Source organism: Aethina tumida, chromosome 7 (genome assembly GCF_024364675.1).
Source record: "Aethina tumida isolate Nest 87 chromosome 7, icAetTumi1.1, whole genome shotgun sequence".
NCBI lineage: Eukaryota > Metazoa > Arthropoda > Insecta > Coleoptera > Nitidulidae > Aethina > Aethina tumida.
This window is the reverse complement of record NC_065441.1, coordinates 2,581,907-2,602,562: the sequence shown is the minus strand read 5'-3', so window position 1 is coordinate 2,602,562 and position 20,656 is coordinate 2,581,907. Positions and strand designations below refer to the sequence as shown.

General features: G+C 29.9%; 3 protein-coding genes across 3 annotated transcripts; 2 read left to right on the top strand and 1 right to left on the bottom strand.

Moving 5' to 3' along the window:
* The first annotated feature begins 69 nt into the window (after positions 1-69).
* LOC109605068 (B1 protein-like) lies at positions 70-707 on the top strand. The gene is made up of 2 exons (XM_020021637.2): positions 70-224; positions 287-707. The coding sequence occupies exons 1-2, from the start codon at positions 171-173 to the stop codon at positions 659-661; spliced, it is 429 nt and encodes a 142-aa protein (XP_019877196.1). The 5' UTR covers positions 70-170; the 3' UTR covers positions 662-707.
* On the bottom strand, positions 291-16,516 carry LOC109605065 (TWiK family of potassium channels protein 7). Its single transcript, XM_020021634.2, has 6 exons — positions 16,161-16,516; positions 8,350-8,617; positions 6,022-6,190; positions 5,374-5,555; positions 1,928-2,148; positions 291-1,182 (listed from the first exon to the last, which is right to left on the bottom strand). The coding sequence occupies exons 1-6, from the start codon at positions 16,311-16,313 to the stop codon at positions 1,021-1,023; spliced, it is 1,155 nt and encodes a 384-aa protein (XP_019877193.2). The 5' UTR covers positions 16,314-16,516; the 3' UTR covers positions 291-1,020.
* Positions 16,517-19,204: 2,688 nt separating this feature from the next.
* LOC109605071 (TIP41-like protein) lies at positions 19,205-20,403 on the top strand. The gene is made up of 4 exons (XM_020021639.2): positions 19,205-19,493; positions 19,543-19,722; positions 19,785-20,004; positions 20,060-20,403. Exons 1-4 carry the CDS (start codon positions 19,315-19,317, stop codon positions 20,342-20,344), a joined length of 864 nt encoding a protein of 287 aa, XP_019877198.1. The 5' UTR covers positions 19,205-19,314; the 3' UTR covers positions 20,345-20,403.
* The last annotated feature ends 253 nt before the right edge of the window (positions 20,404-20,656 follow it).

The following is a 20,656-nucleotide window of genomic DNA, read 5'->3' as shown; positions in this document are numbered from 1 at the left end:
CAAATATTGAAAATAGTTGATATAAGTGTAAACACGTAATGTAAACACGATATCAATATATTTAATTGGTTATCGTACCGGTTCATTTGTTTTCTATAATTGTTTTCTTCGATAATTGATCCGTATATAAACCGGCAGTCAAACCCCAACGACTGTAGTACAAAATCATCATGAACAAGTTAGTTTTGGTGTTCGTTTGCACTTTGGCACTGGTGTATGCCGGCGTAAGTTTTAAATTTGAGAGGTTTGGGCTATAATTAATAAATAATAAACACCTTTGGTACAGGTTGTGAAAGATTTGACAGAAGCCGAGAAGGACCGTTTCAAAGAAATCCACAAGAAATGCATGGACGACCCGGCAACATCAGCAGATGAAGATCTGCTCAAAAAAGTCCACCAGGGAGTATACACCGACGACGAAAAAGTTAAAGTCCACATGCTTTGTATGGCCAAAGGTTTGAAGTTCTTGACGGAGGATGGTAAATTGAACACGGACTGGGTTAAGAATAAATGGGAGGAACATTACAATGGTGACGATTTGACTAAATTGAACGCTTGTTTGGTCGAAAAGGACACACCCGTCGAAACTTCTTGGGCTTTGTTGAAGTGTCAGCATGAAGCTGTCGGTGCCACCCATCACCATCATCTTCATTCACATTAAATAAATCAAAGTAAGGATGTACAATAATATTATATTTTTTATGAGATTTATTTGTGTTTTTATTGATCTCAAGAAATGTATGATCAACGACAAAAGTAGATAAAAAGGTTATCGACAAATAAACAACTTATAATAATCGCACAGTTCTTTAACTATTACATAAAACTTGTTTGTAAACTGTTATCACATTCTTGTTAGTGTTGAAATTGCACAATTATAACATTCTTATCGACAAAATCAAATAAAACATTGTCAACTTATAGGACCGATTTATTGAAACTGTGCAATAACATTAATAATAATAGTATAATGTAAAAACGAAGTGTAGGCAGTTTAGCTAAGTTTAAAAAGGAGCATTTTCACACAGAACTTTCGTAAATGACGATTTGTACCATTGGTGGCGGTGGTTTTGGTTCTGCCGATGGGTTTACTGTTATATCTCGTATCACTGCTTCGATTGCGTCCTCCCATTCTTTTTGTTTCATTTTCTTCTCCTTTTTAGACAATTTCGGCATAGTAACCTGCAAGTAAACAGACAAACGATGAAAAAAGACTTAACTTATCTTATCTAACCTAAACTAACCAACCTAACTTAAGCTAATCTAACCTGTACAATAATGGATTTCATAAGAAACGTAAACATTCCAAAAATTGTAAGGTTCCACTGAATTTGAAATTAATTTGGTCAGCGAAAAATATAAAAAAAATTATTTATTCGTATCCTTTTCCATATTTTGCAACTCTAAGTCACCAAAAATCATTGGAAATGGACGTTCTTTCTTTTGTTAATTGTATGAAAGGCTCTGTTACGAAGATTTTGTTTATTTGTTTTATTTAAGGATGTAATTGAAGTTGAAATTTTTGGTAGATAATTCAAAAACAAAGGTCAATTTAACAATAACTTAAAAAACTATTATAATTTTATAATACTGCTTAGAATTTTACTGTATATTGTTCTGTAGGACCGATTCATAAAGTGGAAAGAGGCGACTGTATATTATCGCTGAGTCTTATTTAGTGTTATGTCCATGTGGGATTACTTACACACATATTTATTGCACTCAGGATCGTAATTCATTTGATTTATTTTTACCCCTTTGTTATTTTAGTTATTGTGCCACAAAGTAAAAAACTAGCAATATAAACAAACAAATCCCCCGAGTTGAACCGAAAGCGGCGGTAAAACAATAAAATGCAAATCTCCGTGATGTGACACATTAATTTAATTGCTAATTGTACAGTTGGATTTGATGTTCCAACGCTTACCACGGTAAGAACTTTCATCAGATCCTGCTGGAAAGCCATCACATCCAAGCCGGGTGCGTTGTCGGCGAATTTCCTAAAGTTTTCGGCCAAAGGACCGCGTAACGCTTGAAGCTGACGCCAAGATTGGGCGTACTGTCTTCTCACCAATTCTATTATTGTCGACGTCAATGCCAAACCGACCAGAATGTACAACGTGCACATCAGCATGTACTTTGGTTGCTCTAAAAATTAATTTCAATCAATTAAATTCCTAAGTCATTTCCATGTATTGATTTGGCTTTGGTTGAAGGGATGAAAAGTTTGATTTAACAAAGGATGTTTTGTCGTTTTGGACGTTATTAAATCGGGTCACGCACAAAATCGCGACCAAGATAATCTCGAGGATTTATAAACGTGTGTCGAACAGTTTACGAAGGCATAAATCTCTCGTATACACACACAATATAACGTAAACGGTGGTGGGAAAAACCAAATGAAATTTCACACATGCGGCTTTGATCAGAAATTGGAAACTTTGGCTTATAAACTTCAATTTTGGAAATTAAATATTTTTTCTCACATTTATAAGAATACATAGTTACAATATTTATTATTAAATGTATAAATTCTTGTATCTTAACTTTTAACACCTAAGATGAGCATTTATTCTATTATTAGTATAAACTATAATTATAAGATATATAGTCATATATAACTCAATAACAATAAGATGTTTTCTGTGATAATTTATGGAATGAACATAGACTTCTTAATGATCCCAATCTGGTTTAAAAATAAATAAATTATTAGATACGAAAAAATATTTAAGTGGTGAACACGGAGAAAATATTATAACAATAATTAATTAAAAAAATGAGTAAAAATACTAAATTATCATACCTGTGATCAAGTCAAAGAAACAAATATATTTTAGAAGTACATTAAAGAAAAAATGTTGCTAAACTTTGAAAGGAGCTTCAAAAGCTTAATATAAATATTTATATAAATAATTTTATGAAATTTAATACAGTAAACATAAGTGAAGAACAAAATATAGCAGATAAATTTAATGAATGTTTTATTGAGAATATTAAATAAATACAAAATAGAATAGAGGGAATTTATTTATTTTTTAGAGAATAATTTTTTTAAACCAAAGTTTGACACATTTGATTTCACTACAATGTCTGAATTTAAATACATATCATAGTTAGAAATAAAAACAGATATTGAACATTTGAAAAACAAATATAGTATTTATTTCTTTAGCAAAAGGCGAATTTCCACAAAACTGGAAAACTTTTGTTATATTTCCTATACAAAATTTTTTAATTCTTCGTTACATTTCGATTAGAGACTTATCAAACTGTTTGTATATTTGAAAGATTTTAGAAATAGTGGTGAAGAACCAATTTATCAAATATTGAGACAAGTCAAATTTAAAAATTGCGTTTCATCTGAAAGTGACAAATAAAACTAATGTTCTCCAAGGAACATGTTGGGGCCTGTTTTGTTCATCTTATACATAAATTGTATTGTGAAATATGTTCAGAAATATAATATTTGGATATTTGCAGACGATACAATGCTGTATATTACTGATAATCATATTGATTATATATTTGAAACTGTAAATCAGCAGTTGTTTCAGATATTTAAATGGATGATAATAGTTTCAGTATAAATATAGATCAAACTATCTTAACATTGATAGGTAAGATTTAATAATAATAATATTGTTCTTAAAACATATATTTATTACAGGGAACTTGATAAAATAATAGAAAATAAATTCTTAGGTGTAATTATATATAACTTTTAGTTGTTTTCAGTTTTGTTTAATTGTTACTTGAACGAATTAAATCAATTTAAAAAACTAAAAAATAAATGCTTCGAATAAATTCCAATAAAATATATAGTATATAAGTGTTAAGCTTTATGGATGTTAAATAAAAAAGTGTTCGAAGATATTTGTAAAATTAAAAACCAATTTATACCATCATATTAATATATGTTAAAAAAGTAAGTTATATCATTGACATTCGTGAATGTAATATTAGAAGAAAAAAGGATTTTTATGTTAAAATTGCCAAAGCTCAATATATAATCATAAGTATTTTGTAAAAGATTACGAATAACGTAAAGTATTGTAATAATTTTATGTATGTATGTGTATGCCAAGTAGTGTTATTATTATTTATATATTCCCGCATTCACCATTTATGTAAAAATTATATTTACAAAATTGGCGAATGCGCACCACAATCAACATCATTTTAAATAAATGGCGGATGCGCACCAGTCATGTAAGTTTTAAAAATGGTGAATGCGCGGATCAGTCACATCCATCAAAAATTTTAATTTATTTTATTATTACTTATATTCACGCATTCACCATTTATATAAAAAAACTATATTTAAAAAATTGGCGGATTCACCATTTATATAAAAAAACTATATTTAAAAAATTGGCGGATGCGCATCTTAATACATTTGAAAGATTTTAGGAATAGTGGTGAAGAACCAATTTATAAAATATTGAGACAAGTCAAATTTAATGCGTTTCATCTGAAGTGACAAATAAAACCACGAGGAACAGTGTTGGGGGTGTTTTATTCAACTTATAAATAAATAATATTGTGAAATACGTTCAGAAGTGTAATATTTGTATGTTTGCAGACTAAACAATGTTAGAAAAGTTATATTATTGACATTTATGGATATAATACTAGAACTTTTTTATATTAAAATTGCCAAAGCTCAATATTTAAACAAAAGTTTATTTTATAAAGAATTATGAATAGTGTATTGTAATAATTCTCAAAAATTTAAAGGTGAATTTAGAATTTTGAGTTTTTGTTTATTAGCGAATGCCAAGTAATGCTATTATTATTTATATTTACGCATTCATCATTTATGTAAAAAAATCAGGCGTCAGATGCGCCTTTTTTTAACAAATAATTAAATTGATTAGTGGTGAATACTAATCAATTTTTAATTGAAAAAAAGTTCGCATGCCAAAATTTTAATTTAGTTCAAGCAATAATTTTAAATCAAGTTGATTCATTCGTGATTTGATTTTTGTCGAGATTTCGTTCAGGGAATAATATATTGATTAGGTAATTCGCAGATTTGAAATCGGATTCGTTAAGGCCGAGGCTATTTGCCAAGTCTGTTTGCTGTTCAAGTTTTATGTGATTAGGTCGTTGCTGGAAGGCGAATATCACTGATGATTTTCCAATAATATGGATACACATAAAATGCGACCGCCGCCAAACAAATCCTCTTTGCTTTCCTTTGTCATTTTATGACCATATGGAAAATGTACTCGAAATTTATGCGCAACAAAAACTGTTGTGAAAAAAACAGTTGTTACATTATTAAACCGTTCGATCAGAACAAGAGCATCTGCTTGTCCGACTTTACACGACAATTCGCAAAATAATCAAAAAAATGTTGTAACTTACTGGGAACGAAGTCACCGAAACCGATCGTGGTCATGGTGATAAAGCAGAAATAAAACCCTTCGAAGAAGGTCCAGTCCTCCTCCCAGATGACGAATATAGCCGCTCCCGCCGCCAGATACACGAACAAGAAACCCACAGCCAGCAAAGCGTAGGAGGAGGTCCTGCGAGCCACCATCGCATTCCTGTCACAATTTTAAACGATGAGGAAGCAAATTTTTATATTACATAATTTGGTGCATGATGTGAATTTGTAATAAATTGTTTTTCATGACATTTAATCAAATTTTATTACATGATTTAATTAAACGATGGCCATCTCGCAAATATATTCGTCCCCTTTCATTAAGTCTATTAAGACATCTCGAACAACTTTTATTCCCTCTTATTCTAATGAGCCGAACTGAAGGACACAAACACGAAAACGAGGCGAGGAGGTAAAAATGTTATTAAATGTTCATAACTGAATGTTAATGAGTTTAATTTGAACCCCTCAATGTTGATTGTGTGCTCCGTGCACTTTTTTTATTGATGTTAATTTGTTTAATTAAATTTTCGATTAAGTTTCAGTTGTATTAACAAAAAATCATTGTTTCCTTATGAAACAATATTGAAATTGATGTTTAATTAATGTAATTTTTCTAGTTTTACCTGAATTTAAGAGGAAGAGGGGGTATGTGCCGAAAAATTGTAGAAACTGTGGATGCAAAAAGTCTACCCCAATCGGCAATGACGGTAAGGGTCAAAGGAATTCCGACCAATGCAAAAATAATCACGAAAACTCTCCCTTCCGTTGTCACAGGAACTATGTTACCAAAACCTGGAACAAAATCAATTAACAGTTTTACCTGCGGTTATTTAAACAGTTTAAAAGCCAAACTCAAATTACCCCGTGTGGTAAAACGATACTTTTGCCACCCCCTTAATGAATTTTTCCATGAAAAATTGCCTTTCACAAAACCTAATTCGTATTCAGACCCTTATCAGTTATATTTTTTCGTCCTAGCAACTCGAAATCTCGGACTAAACGTATTCATTATCATTTCAGATGGCACTTTCACTTATCCTATCACTATAAAAGTGTAGTGTATGGTTTTTTTGGTGCGGGGGGATGTAACAACGTGCAGATAACGCGCATAAATTCTTCTATCAGGTGATGTGTTACATTATTGGGGTGGTATTTCATAATTTTTTCTCTGTTAGTTTAAATTGAGAATAACAAAAACATAAAATACAACAAACAACACCACACAAATGTCTAATGGACCAAAGTGTATAAGATATGTATTGAATTGAAAAGGCAATAAAACAGACGTCCCACTTTTATAGTTATGACTAACACGCGATAAACGCGTACGTTTTTTATACGTCCCATAATTTAATAATTCAGTAGTTGGTTCACGTTGGCACAAGAAAATACCTTTATCCGGAACCCCCTCATTAATTATGTGGCAATTAAATTGTGATTTTTGTTCTGACTGCCTCTAAATCTGTCACGCTCCATTTTTGGCACCGTTTCGTTTTCTTAATTACAACAGCAATGATTTAACGTTAACGAGGTTTCGTTGATTTGCAAGTTTATAGTTTTTCTGTGCAAATTTCTTAAATTTAATGCATTTAAGTGTTTCTGTTTAAGAATTATTTAGAGTTAAATTTGTCACCAAGATTTAATTTAAAATGAAACATTCTTAAACAAGAAAACCACACACACACACATATATATATATATATATATATATATATATATATATATATATATATATATATATATATATATATATATATATATATATTATATATTGTTAATAAAAAATAGCAAACAATTTGCCACAAATTATTGAAATTATGTAATAAGGAAAGCTCGTAACATTTATTCTTCAGTTACTACAGTAAAGAGCGTGTTAAGAATTAGGTAATAGTGGTTGCCTAATTATGCAAAAAACAATTATTAATTATTCAATATGACATACAAACAGTTTATGCATTAAATATTTCAATTGAGAAGTGTGGCGGAATTAATTAGCTGCATTTAAGGTGAAGAAACTGAAAATTTAACTTTTATACATAGGCTACAGCAGGAAATTTTGTTTAATAACATTTTATGCAACCAAGCTTACGTAATTTTGGTTGCCTAATTGTTTCGATTTCTTAATGAGGTTTCGTTGATTTGCAAGTTTGTAGTTTTTATATGCAAATTGTTCAAAATAATGAATTTATGTGTTTCTGTTCTGAATTATTTAACGTTAAATTTGTGGTAAATTTTTTTAATAAACAAGAGAATCACATATGGAGACCCAAATTACGCAATTAGGGTTGCCTAATTATTTCGTTTTCTTATTTACAACAACAATGATTTAACGAGCTTTGGTTAATTTTCAAGTTTATAGATTTTATGTGTAAATTTAAAAAAGAAAATAGTGAATTTAATATTATAATTTGGCCATTTTACTACATTCACACATTTATATATTCTTTTATTATTGTTAAATAAAAAATTATATACAATTCAGGTCTAATTATTGAAATTTTATAATAAAAAATAAATTTATCCCACAAAATTAAAAAAAATCTGGTAAAAATAAGCAACTACTGAGATTGCTAATGCAATTCCATCAAAACAAAATCATGGCCAGAATCTACCAGTCGAATTAAACTTCAATGAAACGGTTCCAATTAGAAATAACAAGCCAACCGAGATAAATTCAAAACTATACCCAATCAATTGATTTTTTTCTTCCCAATTAAGTTGAGAAGTTGTCAACGAACACCACAAGAATTGTTTCGATAAAAATCCCCAAGGGCCACTTCCATCATATCGCCACTAACTGTTTTGTTTTCTCCTTCGCTTTCCCCTTTTTCCTTACGTTTTCCACACTCGCAAATTGGCTCATACAAAATACATAATCCATTATGTGACATGATCTACGAGAATTGTTTTCTATCTTTTATTTTGCTCGATTTGCATTCCATGAAACTCACCGATGGTAGTTAATACTGTGGAGGAGAAGAACACGGCTTTAACGGTCGTCCATTTAACGTTATTATCGTCCTCGTGAGAATTAATGGGAATTCCCTTCAGAATCGAGTCCTCCAGAATCCTTTCGTAGTCCTGAAGGATCTTGTCCACCTCCTCGATCTCGCTCCCATTGGTGCAAGCCGTCAAAACGTCGTATTTTATTCTTAAAACGTTCTTTTCGAAGTACTGCCTCCTCGCTACTTCTTCCGGACGTTCCAGATGCTGGAAAACCTGCAAAAAAGTAATACAACAGGAGCGTTAATTTCCCGCACGGTTTGAAATATTCCAGTTTTCCAGGTCGTTTCCCGCTGGAAATGTCACGGTCTAAATTGGAACACATAGCGTCAAATGTTACAAATATAATTTGATATAATTTTTGGAGGAAATCAGACGTTAATGTGGCGTGCATAAAATCCAAAACACGCCTATAATTTACTTAAAAGCCAGATTCGAACAAATATGTATGTGATCGATATACATAAATCACTAATATACTGGATAAAAGAGCTGGAGTCCATTATTACGTATTATTAATTGCCTCCTCGAAACGGATAACAACAGTATTTCTAACATCAATGACAGTGCTGTTTTGCAGACATTCCCGCAATACAATCTGGATTGTGAGTAAAATCTTTCAGGTCGGTTCAAAACGATTTGTTACAGATTGTTGCTGAACAATTCGACACTATGTTAGTCAATGGTTTCATTTCGTAAATGCAACCGAGATTATTTTTAGTGCAAGTACAAATGTTCGACTTCCATTTGATAAGATCTTGTTTCCTGGTTTTTTATATGATAAGAAAAGGGAACAATGTAAATTGTTTGTAACACGAAATTCAATTAGTCAAGTCATGTGGTTTAAATCCTTTAGTTCCCCATTCAAATCCTGATGTATGTTAACTTGAAAACTCTTCCACAGCATTATTTGGACTTTTACCGAATTAGGACACGTGAAATTAAAGCGAACAAGTAAATTAATTGAAGCTGGTTAAAATAAACTCACGACTTTTTAAATAATCCTGCAACACAATCCTGTTTGCAATTGTAACTAAACAATGTAATATTGGTGTACAGTTTCATTTTGTAATTGCCTCAGGATTATTTTAGAGCAAATACAATCGTTCAACAGTCAATATTTTTTTATGAGAAGGAGGTGGAACAGTTTTGATTACCTGCAACACAAAATTCAAATGTATAGTCTAAAACCTTCAGTTATTCTATCAAAACCTAATAATTATTTGGTTTCTTGACAAATTTATGACACTTAAAATTAAATAGAACACCAAATTTATTGAAGGTAGTTAAAGTAATCACAGTTTTTTAAACATTACCGCAATATAATTCTGTATATAAATAAAATGTTTAAGGTTAGTTAAAAATGATTTGTTACATATTATTCCAAAACAATTCAACAACTAGTACAAAGTTTCCTTTTGTAAATGCAACCGGAATTATTTTTAGTGAAAATACAAACTTTTGACTTTCATTTGATTACATCTTGTTTCCTGATCTTTTATGACAGGAAAGCAGAATAATTTAATAGTTTGGAACATGAAATTCAATAAGACAAGTCATATCGTCTAAATACTTTATCTACTTTATTTGGACTTCTACTGAATTTAGGATAAACTAAAATAATGTAGACACATCAATCCTGATTATAAGTATAAGGTTCATTCAAAATGATTTCATGCTGACTATGAGTATAATCCTTTACGTTGATTAAAGTTGGTTAAAGTAGTCACGATTTTGTAAACGATTCTAAATGTAACTAAAACCTTTCACGTTGATTCCAAATGAATATTACATATTATTCCAAAGCAATTGGAACAATTTTTATTGCTCAAAATGAGATACTCAATTAGTTTGGCCTGAATCCTTCAGTTACTCACTCTATCAAATCTTAATATACTTTAAATTGAAAACTCCTCTGTAACATTATTCTGCACATTTTCAATTTTATGACACGTGAAATTAAAGAGAACACCAGATTTATTGCAACCAATTAAAGAAGTTAAGATTTTGTAAACATTCCAGTAATTCAATTCTGAATGTAAGTACAATAAATATTTCAGGTTGATTCCAAACGATTTTATTATTCCAAAGCAATTCAGCAGTAGTAGAAAGTTTCGTAAATGCAACCGGAATTATTTTTCATGCAAAAACAAACTTCCAACTTTCAATTGATAAAATCTTGTTTCCTGATATATTTTTATGAGAAAAAAAATTTAATAGTTGTGTGGTATAAATCATTTAGTTACTCATTCAAATTCTGATGTACGTTAATTTGAAAACTCCTTCACACTTCTACTGGATTATGGATAAACTAAAATAAAGAAAACACCAAATTAATTGAAGCCAGTTAATGTAGACACGATTTTGTAAATATTCCTACAACATAATTCTGACTGTGAGTACAATCTTTTAAGTTGATTCTAAACGATTAATTGCTAATTTTTACTAAACAATTTGGTATTGGTGCCCAGTTTCATCTCCAATCAATAAAATCTTACTTCCTAGTATTATTTATGACAAGAAAATGGAACAATTTTTGATTGCTCACAATTAGTTTGTCCTGCGGTTTAAATCCTTCAGTTACTTTATCAAATCCTGATATATCTTAAATTGAAAACTCTTCCACAACATTATTAAAAAGAACACGAAATTTATTGAAGCCAGTTAAAGTAGTCACGATTTTGTAAACATTCCTGAAATACGATCCTAAATGCAAGTAAAATCTTTCAGGTCGACTTCAAGGTATTTGTTACAGATGGTTCCAAAACAATTCAGTGATAGTGTAAAGTTTCATTTCATAATTCCAACATTTTATTTCTTGATATTTTTTATGAAAGAAAACAAATAAATTTATTAAACACTTAAACTAGTCGTTGGATTTTGTAAATATTACTGCAACACAATCCTGATTATGAGTAAAATCTTTCAGGTTGATTATATACATGTTATCATTTGTTGCTAAACAACTTGATACTGGTGCTAAATTTCATTTAGTACATACAACCAGAATTATTTTTATGCTAATACAAATATTCAGTTGATAAGGTCATGTTTCCTGATATTTTTTAAGACCAAAAAACGGAACAGTTTTAATTGTTTACAGCACGAAACACAATTAGTCAAGACATGTGTCCCGAATCCTTTATTTATTCAATTAAATCCTTACATAAGTTAACTTGAAAACTCTTGCGCCTTTTGTCGAATTTATGACACGAGAAATTAGAGCTAACAAGTAAATTTATTGAAGCGAGCCATGATCTTGAGAAGAATCCTGAAACACAGTCCTGATTGTAAGTAAGGTCTTTCAGCGGCTTTAAACGGAATTAATTTTTGTGCAAATATAAATGTTGTCCTTCCCATTGATAAGAATCTGGTTTCCTGGTATTTTTTACTACAGGTATACGAAACAGTTTTAATTATTCGCCACACGAAATTCAATTAGTTACAAGTCACAGGGTCACAACCCTTTAGTTACTCAATCAAAAGCTGATGTTTGTAAGCTGAAAACTGTTCAACATTATTTTAACCTCCGTCTGATTTATGACACACGAAATTAGAGCCAACAAGCAAATTTATCGGAGCCAGTTAAACCGGAGTCACGATTTGAGTTCGAAAAAACATCGGTGTGGAAAAGAGCCATTTAGCAACGTCACCGTCTGTTTTTAAAACTAATTTTTTCTATTCACAACAGACGCAAACAAATTTCCGAAAACATATGAAGTATCACGGGAATATTTCATGTCCCGCACGCAGAATGTTCCCATTATGAAGCCCGCAAGTCGTTAGGCACACATCCCTAAGAGCATTTCTTCATAAACCCCACTCTAAAACCCACCCCCTTAAATTAAAACGATCACCCGGTTTGACACAAACTCCAATCAAGATATTTTCCCGCACGTTTCGAACGTTTTAATCCGGATTCGTGTACGTATAATAAATAAAACGGAGCATGTGTTTTAATGGTGCGCCACACGAAATCCTGCTGGTCGATTCCTGCAGCGCGTTAAACGTTTTTTTAATTGCTAATTGTATACATACGTAGAATTGTTAATTATTACAATTTTATTCAGTGCAACAGTTTATTTTAATCAACACAATAGGAATTAAAAAGTTTTTCGAACATTTATCTTTCAAACACAATAAAAAGCACGTTCATCTATCTATAAAGTGTTTATATAGTCTCTTTCAAACTGCAATAAACATTTGATGTAAACATTTAAACGTTTCCAGTCATTTAAAAGCACTTCAACTAGGCGTCAATAAAATAACTAAAAATACAGTCAAAGATAAATCTTGTCGTTTCGATCATTTCATTGAAGTTTAGGGCGGCAGCTTTAAATTATTATCCCCGATCCTTAATCCTAATTTGGAACTAGATAATCTGGAGTAAGTTTCCAGGATTCCTGCCAATGATATATCTCAGTAAGGGGATCTACGTACACATATACATACATAAGTTTATTATTTAATTAGGTTTGATGGTTAATTATAGATTTTGCAATTTTGTTTTATGTACCTTTGCATTGTATGAGTAATTGGACTTTAAAAACTTTTACGATACCATAAAACCTAAAAATAAATAATAATAAGTAAATGTTACTTGGACTTAAACTAAAAAGCCGAATTAAATTCGAATGGCAACATAAAAACACTTGTTTATTGGCGTTGGCACACGTAAAATTAAATTATAATTAAACCACCGGGAAACATTTTGTTTATTTAACCGAATCACATGTAAAATTTGCGCAAACCCAAATATTTAAATTACCCATACGTCAGTTTATATTCGTGATGTTCTGGAACACTTCGAGTCAATAAATTTTATGCCTCTATAATTGAAATTAACTACATCGAAAGTCGTTCCGGGTTATTGGCCATCCATTTGATAAGTCCAGATAACGTAGTTGAAAAAAATGTCCTCGGTTTAACCGTTTTTCTTCTGTCGCGATTTATGCGATAAGCCCAAAAATCAATCCACTTTTTCATTATGGATATTTAAACAAAACAACTTTCGGACTTTGATCGACGAAAATTCCAATTAATTCCCATTCCGGTAATCAAAATCCGAACAATTCCAACTGGACTAATAAATTCTGTAGTTTTACAGTTTCGTTCTCCCGTCTTGTGAAAGTTTTATGCACGAGACCGAAGATTTGTTTACGAAATGGGGTTGTAATGGTGTGCATAATTGATACGACCCGACAATATTTTTTCAGCACTCCGTGTATTACGTAAATTTGCAACGTCGATTTAGAAATGTTGTGCTGCAAAATTGATTAGTTGTGTTTAACGCCCTCACGAAATGATTTAATTAAGATACCATTTTACTATTTTAGTGTGTTTAAGTGATTCTGTTTGTCTAATTGCCCCAAAAACGATACCCAATTAATTGAGGCAGTCCTTAATATTTTTTCAGCAGTCCTCATATTATATAATTCGCATTATCAAATCAGAAATGTTGTACTTATTCAAAATTGATTAGTTATACCCAATGCAGTCATGAAATAATTTAATTAAGAATCCATTTTACTAATTTTTATAATTTGATGTAACTTGGTTGTCTACTGCATCCAAAAACAATATTCAATTAATTGATACAATCCATAATATTTTTTTAGCACTCTGTGTATTACTTAAGTCACGATTTACTAATTTTTATTAAGATTTAGATGTAATTTGGGTTGTCTACTGCCACCAAAAACAATGTTCAATTAATTGAGACAATCCTCAATATTTTTTCAGACTTCGAATTACCAAATCAGAAATGTTGTGGTTATTCAAAATTTATTAGTTGTACTTAATGTAGTAACAATATAATTTAATTAAGATACCATGTTATTAATTTTTACCAAAATTTAGATGTAATCTAGGTTTTCTACTGGCACCAAAAATAATATTCAATTAATTGAGGTAATCCTTAATATTTTTTCAGTACTCGATGTATTATATAAATTTGCAATGTCGATTCAGAAATGTTGCTTGCTGCATTGCAAAATTGATTAGTTTTACTTAATGCGGTCACGAAGTGATTTAATTAAGATACCGTTTTACAATTTTTTACTCTATTATGTAATATGTATGTAATTTTGGTTGTCTAATTCCATCAAATACAATGCTCAATTAAATGAGACAAATCAAAATATTTTTTCAGCAGTTTATGTATTAAATAATTCGCATTACCCAATCAGGAATGTTGCGGTAATGCAAAATTGATTAGTTGCATTTGATGTGGTCACGAAAATGTGGTAAATTTAACTTTTACCCATCGATTACTGCATCATAATACTGTAATAGTAATTTATGCAACCAAGATTATGTAACATTGGTTGCCTAATTGGACCAAAAACAATTATCGATTTAAAGAAATCAATAAATTTTAAATGCGTCAATAAAAGTGGGTTAATTCATGATGATGTTAAACGCGATTTGTTGACAAAACCATTAATCACGTACGAAAATCAGACGAACTAAATGTTTTCGTTGCGCCTATAAATTTTCTCTGTATTCCATTGTCTCGGTTTTGTATTCAAACGACCGATCAAGTTTTGTTTTGCTAAAGTTTGACAAGATAACTTGAAATAATATGAGTTACTCTCTGAAAAAAGTTTATCAAAGCTACATTTATTTTTGTTCTTTGGTAAAAAATAAAGAGTTATGATAATTGACAATTGTTTCAATTAGACGTACCACATAAATTTATTTCATAAAACTTTATTTTCGGTTTACTCAATTCAGCAATGTTACAAGAAACTTCGTTATTGAACGTAAATCCTGAATAAAAAGTTTTCTAGACAATTTTTCAGGATCAAAACTAAAACTTTTAAATGCTACTAAATATAATTTAGATTGCAAAAGAATTTTTATTTATTCTTTTGATTTACAAATACTTAACATAACTTTTTTTCTGATTTGGTAGTAAAATATACTCATAACTTCCTCTAATCTGGAATATGTCCAGTAGTTTATAAGTTAGAGCCAAATTACTGAATAATTCAAGTTAACAACAGTCACGAAAATGGTAATTTCGCAACATTTAATATGCAATAACATTGATTTTAGTAAAACAACTATTTTCCGGTGTCTCAATTTAATAAAGTATTGCGAAATTAATAATTCAAACAATATTAAACAAAATTATATTTTGTATAAAATTGCAATCAATTTCAACTGTCCAAATATTATTGCAACGTTTTTAATAATTTATTTTCATGCATTAATATCTAAAAATATTTCATTTTACTCGTAATTAATTTTCAAACCACAATCGAAATTCGCTTTTTTGCATTCTGCATGAATGCTTTGTTTGTCTCTCTTTTTGTTATTTATGCTGAATCGTTGTTTTGTGGTCGAAACTCTGGATTTGTCCCATAAATTTATTTTTTTACTACGTGTACTATTCGCTTTGTTTAACTTTGAATAAATTGTTTAGATAGGGATGTTTTTATATTTCTACAGCAGATACATATAAAAAATATTTATTTAATTGTAGTTTAATTTTTAAGGAATCACGTTTGAGTCATTTTATGCAAATTGTTCGGAAAGACAGTCAATTTATTTTCCACGCACCATAAAATCTTAAATGCTACTGTTTCAGGATGCGAATAGAATCTTGAGATTTATGGTTTCTCAGTATTTATAAAACAATTACATTCATCTAATATTTTTTATTTGAACTATTTTTAACTCGTTTAAAATTTTCTGAGTGGCTTCCTCCACTTTAAGTTATAAATCAGGAATAAAAACGAACAAAATTTCATACCAGTCCGCCCATTACGGTGTAAAACATGAGAAAAATGAGCAGTCCAAGATGTTGCATCGCAACTTTCAACCTCAAACCGTCCCACCACTGTTTCAGTCTAGTTTTCATGTCCATCGATGCACTTATGCAAACCCTTGTCTCCACCTTCTCCATTTTCCAACCCCTTTTTCTTTTCAGTCGACAATCAACAATAAATAATTAATGAACGAACTCCATCTCCATTTTCCACAACAATTAAACCATAGTGGAAAATGCGGGATACGCAAGTCACGTGTTAGACGGTTCGGTTGCGGATTTCGGAACGTCGTCGGCGACGCTCTATGCGGAACTGGCGTCGCGACGCTCCGGCCTCGGAAAAAGTGAAAATGCCACGAGATGCGCCGTTCTTTCGGACACAAATATTATATTTTGAGATCCTCTCTAAATGTGATTAGTTACTACAACCGTCAAACATTGTTCTGTATGTTTGTTCATTCGAAGAGTGCTTTTAATGTTACTATAAACAAACTCGTTTTTGTTTTATAAAAGAATTTTTATTCGAGTTCCGTTAAAAACTGGTAAAAACGTAAATACAAAGTTTTAATTTAAATTCAAATAGATATTAAAATTTGAAACAAAAATATTTACGTTTATTTATTTAAAGATCAATGTTAAAATCGTAAAAATTCACATTGAAATGTGCTGTAGTGAAATTAATAGAAATTTGCGTATGTAGATGCTAATTTTAGTTATTTTTTCAATTCACATCAGTTTTATGGCTTGTAACTGTAAATAGGTATTGGCTAAAAGTTGTAAGAATTATTGCTCATCTTTTAAGATAAATTTGTTTTATTTGTTTTTGGAATTATTTAATACAAAAAATAAATATATTCTTTAATAATATTTTACTACAAATTTAACATATAAAACCTCTAAATATAATTAATAATTTCATTCATTACTAAAGTATTTTAAATAATAAAATACTTATTATAGTATATACATATATACTTATATTTAGTACATACAGGAAATTAAATGTTCAAATACTAAAATTTTGTGTTGAAAAGTAGTTAATGGAATTAATTACTTATTTGAAAAAGAAAATGTGTAAACGATAGTTTTAGGAATTGTAACTCATTCTTCATTTAAAATAAGCTTATTATATTTGCTTTTGTATAAATAGACTTGTACATAAATAAATAATAAATGTTCAAATCGTAAAATTGAACACTATAATGTACTGAATTCCAATTAATTAATTTTTCAATCCAAGTTATGCTTTATAAAAAATAGTACTTAAAAGTTGTTGATTACATTTGTTGAAATAATAAAAAGAGTATTATATATTTTATAAACGTCGGAAATATTACTTTATTTATTACTCTGATCTGGTTGGCCAAAAATATAACACATTCAAAAAGTTGTGTATGTATTTAACAGTAAGCTTAATAGTTAGAATATATTCTTAGCAGAATTTATATTATTTTATTAATAAATTTACTTTAGAAGAAGGAAACATTGCATTAAAAAAAGAGGAAAATAATAATTAACATGAAACATCAAGGTTTAAATATTGCTGATGCCGCTAAAAACTTATAATGCTTCTGAAAAATGGTTTACAAAACTTAATAACAAATATAAAACAACCCACTAAACTGAAAATGTAACAAAAAAACGACATCTTTTCTTGTCCTCTAGGTAAATAAAAAATGAATTAATTGGGTCATACAATATAAATGTGTCTAGTAGAAGAATCAGACGTCGTCTGAATGAACAAAACTTGTAAGGATATATTTCAGTAATGAAACCATTATCAAGTATCAAAAAAGAATATTCGAACAAGACTAAAAGTGTGCACAAAAACGTATTAATTATCCTCCAGAATTGTGGCGAGGGTTATTTTGAATTGATGATCTATGTTCAAGATGAGTTCAGAACAAGATGAGATGGTAAAAAACAGACTTCCGTCCTCCTATTAAAAGTTTGAGCCCCGATGCACTACAAAAACTTTAAAACATGGTGGAGGAAAAGTTATTGTTTGAGGTTCAATTCCTTGGCTTAATGCAGGACCATTTTCCAACGATAATTTACCAAATACATGGATTTTTATGCAAGATAATGATACGAAGCATGAATCCACAGTAGTTCAAAGTTGATTAAACGATAAAATATTGAGATTTTCGATTGCCAGTGTAAATTCCGGATCTAAATACGACTGAAAACTTGTGGAACGACATGAAATCACGATTAAAACACCATAAAGCATCAAATTTAGATGAATTATGATTATTATTATTAACTGGAGTCGCGAAATTTATTTTCATGCCTCATCGTTTACAGATGGTTATGAAAAATAAAGAGTACCCAACAAAATATTAACAATTTTGTTTAATGTGTAAATTATTTAACATTTCGTATTTATTTTGTTTAAGATTTAATTTAAAGAGAAATTATTTTGATTTAGATTCAAAATGAATAATGGGATAAGGAATATAGAATAATTATTTTAAATAAAATATAAAATATAGATTGTATTTAAATACAGGAGTGCGTTTCCTTATTAACATTGAGAAGTAATTTTTATGGCCACCACTGTATATTACTAAACATTTATTTTAATTAATATAAAACTACAACCTTTGCGATTGTTTTTATTAATTTAGTGTATAAATTATTTAACATTTCGTATTTATTTTGTTTAAGATTTAACTTAAATAGAAATTATTTTGATTTAGATTCAAAATGAATAATGGTATAAAGAATATAGAATAATTATTTTAAATTAAATATTTAATATTGATTATATTTAATCAGAGGGGTGTGTTTCCTAATTAACATAGAAATGTAATTTTTATGGCCACCATTGTATATTAATAAACATTTATTTTCATTAACAATTGCAACAGCAACAACTTTTACAATTGTTTTTAGTAATTTAGTGTTTCATTATTTTTTTATTTCCTAATTGTTACGGAAATAAAATTTGTTATAAATATTGAATATACATGTGAAAATGCGGCAATTTTAAATCTAGTGATTTTAAATTTACCACGTTGGTGTCACTGCATGCCGACGATCATATTTGACATTGTCACATTTTGACTGAAAACAATGCAATAAAACAAACCACGTAAAAAAACATAAAACGACAACAATCGCAAATACAAGAAAAATGTGCACAGTAACGACAGTGAAAGGTGAAATCGACATTCAGCGTCTGCCCGTCAATTCCGAGGAGTACGAGTCGTCCGGATGGCTCTTCAAATACACCAAATCTCACATTCTGCACTCGATCTGCCCGTCTGGCGACAAATGCAAGGATAATGATGAAAACGCCTGTCTATTATGCCGGTAGAACGTCACCGAACAACCTAAGAACATTCTACAATGGATGTTTTAGGTACACGAACGCGTTGCAACTGCCTCATTTGCCCGAAATGGTTTTTCCGAATAATGTCCTGACGATTGTTCACCCGTCCGGTGGCAATGTGGAATTCAGTGCGCTGGAAGCGCTGAAAAAGGTGTGTAATGGAAAACTGCCTCTTAAAGTAGCTTGTGCTGATGCCTGGCAAGAAACTAGGTACAAAACTGAACTGGCTTATAATTAAATAATAAAATTATTTGTATATGGGGTGTTTTTAGATCTGCTGAGAATTTAGAACAGAAAATCAAGCCATTTGATTGGACTTTCAGCACTGATTACATGGGTACAGTATCACAAAATGCAAAAATAACAGAGACTGAGGAAAGGATAGATATTGAAAAACTGAAAGCCAAAGAGAAGATATTGTTTTATCAGGAGTTAATGCTGTATGAAGATGAATTACATGATAATGGAATATCTTCATGCACTATCAAAATTGTAATATACTATTACCTAATTTTATTTGATTAATCTATATTACATTGTTTTTTAGAGAGTTATGCCAAGTAGCTTCTTCATTCTGCTCAGATATTTCCTGAGAGTTGATGGTGTAATGGTCAGAATAAATGATACAAGATATTTTCATGATTTCACAACAAACTACATACTGAGAGAATACACAAATAAAGAATGTGGTGTGGATCAATTAAAATTGCCATTGACTATGTTTGGGGACCCTAATATGTTGTCACCTCATATGCCTTTGAGAACAGGAATTTATCACAAAATTACTTTTGAGGATAATTCCAGTGCCACCTCAAACACTCAAGTTAATTAAGTTACTTTTAAGCTAAAATACTAAGAATTATTTGTAATTTTTAATAAAAAAAAAAATAATAACCTTGTTCTTCATTTAATATCATACACTAATGTTACTATTATATTTTAGTGTTAAAATTTGTTTTAAACTGAAAACCACATATGCGCCACCTATTTTTAATATTTGTATTACATTTAGATAGACAACTCCAATTACACGTGTAAAAGTTATACTTTTGTAACTTAAAATGTATGAATGATTTGGAAAAAGTAATTAAATTCTTTATAAAACAGAATATTTGAATAAAATCGTTTATAATTCTAGTTTAAA

Excerpts from the sequence above, each read along its gene's own strand:
- LOC109605068 (XM_020021637.2), top strand. The coding sequence starts at position 171 with ATGAACAAGTTAGTTTTGGTGTTCGTTTGCACTTTGGCACTGGTGTAT. Across the intron at positions 225-286 it reads TGGCACTGGTGTATGCCGGC|GTTGTGAAAGATTTGACAGA; the intron begins GTAAGTTTTAAA and ends CCTTTGGTACAG.
- LOC109605065 (XM_020021634.2), bottom strand. The coding sequence starts at position 16,313 with ATGGAGAAGGTGGAGACAAGGGTTTGCATAAGTGCATCGATGGACATG. Across the intron at positions 6,191-8,349 it reads CACAGTATTAACTACCATCG|GTTTTGGTAACATAGTTCCT; the intron begins GTGAGTTTCATG and ends ATTTTGTTCCAG. Across the intron at positions 1,183-1,927 it reads TGATGAAAGTTCTTACCGTG|GTTACTATGCCGAAATTGTC; the intron begins GTAAGCGTTGGA and ends GTTTACTTGCAG.
- LOC109605071 (XM_020021639.2), top strand. The coding sequence starts at position 19,315 with ATGTGCACAGTAACGACAGTGAAAGGTGAAATCGACATTCAGCGTCTG. Across the intron at positions 19,494-19,542 it reads AACGCCTGTCTATTATGCCG|GTACACGAACGCGTTGCAAC; the intron begins GTAGAACGTCAC and ends TGGATGTTTTAG. Across the intron at positions 19,723-19,784 it reads GATGCCTGGCAAGAAACTAG|ATCTGCTGAGAATTTAGAAC; the intron begins GTACAAAACTGA and ends GGGTGTTTTTAG.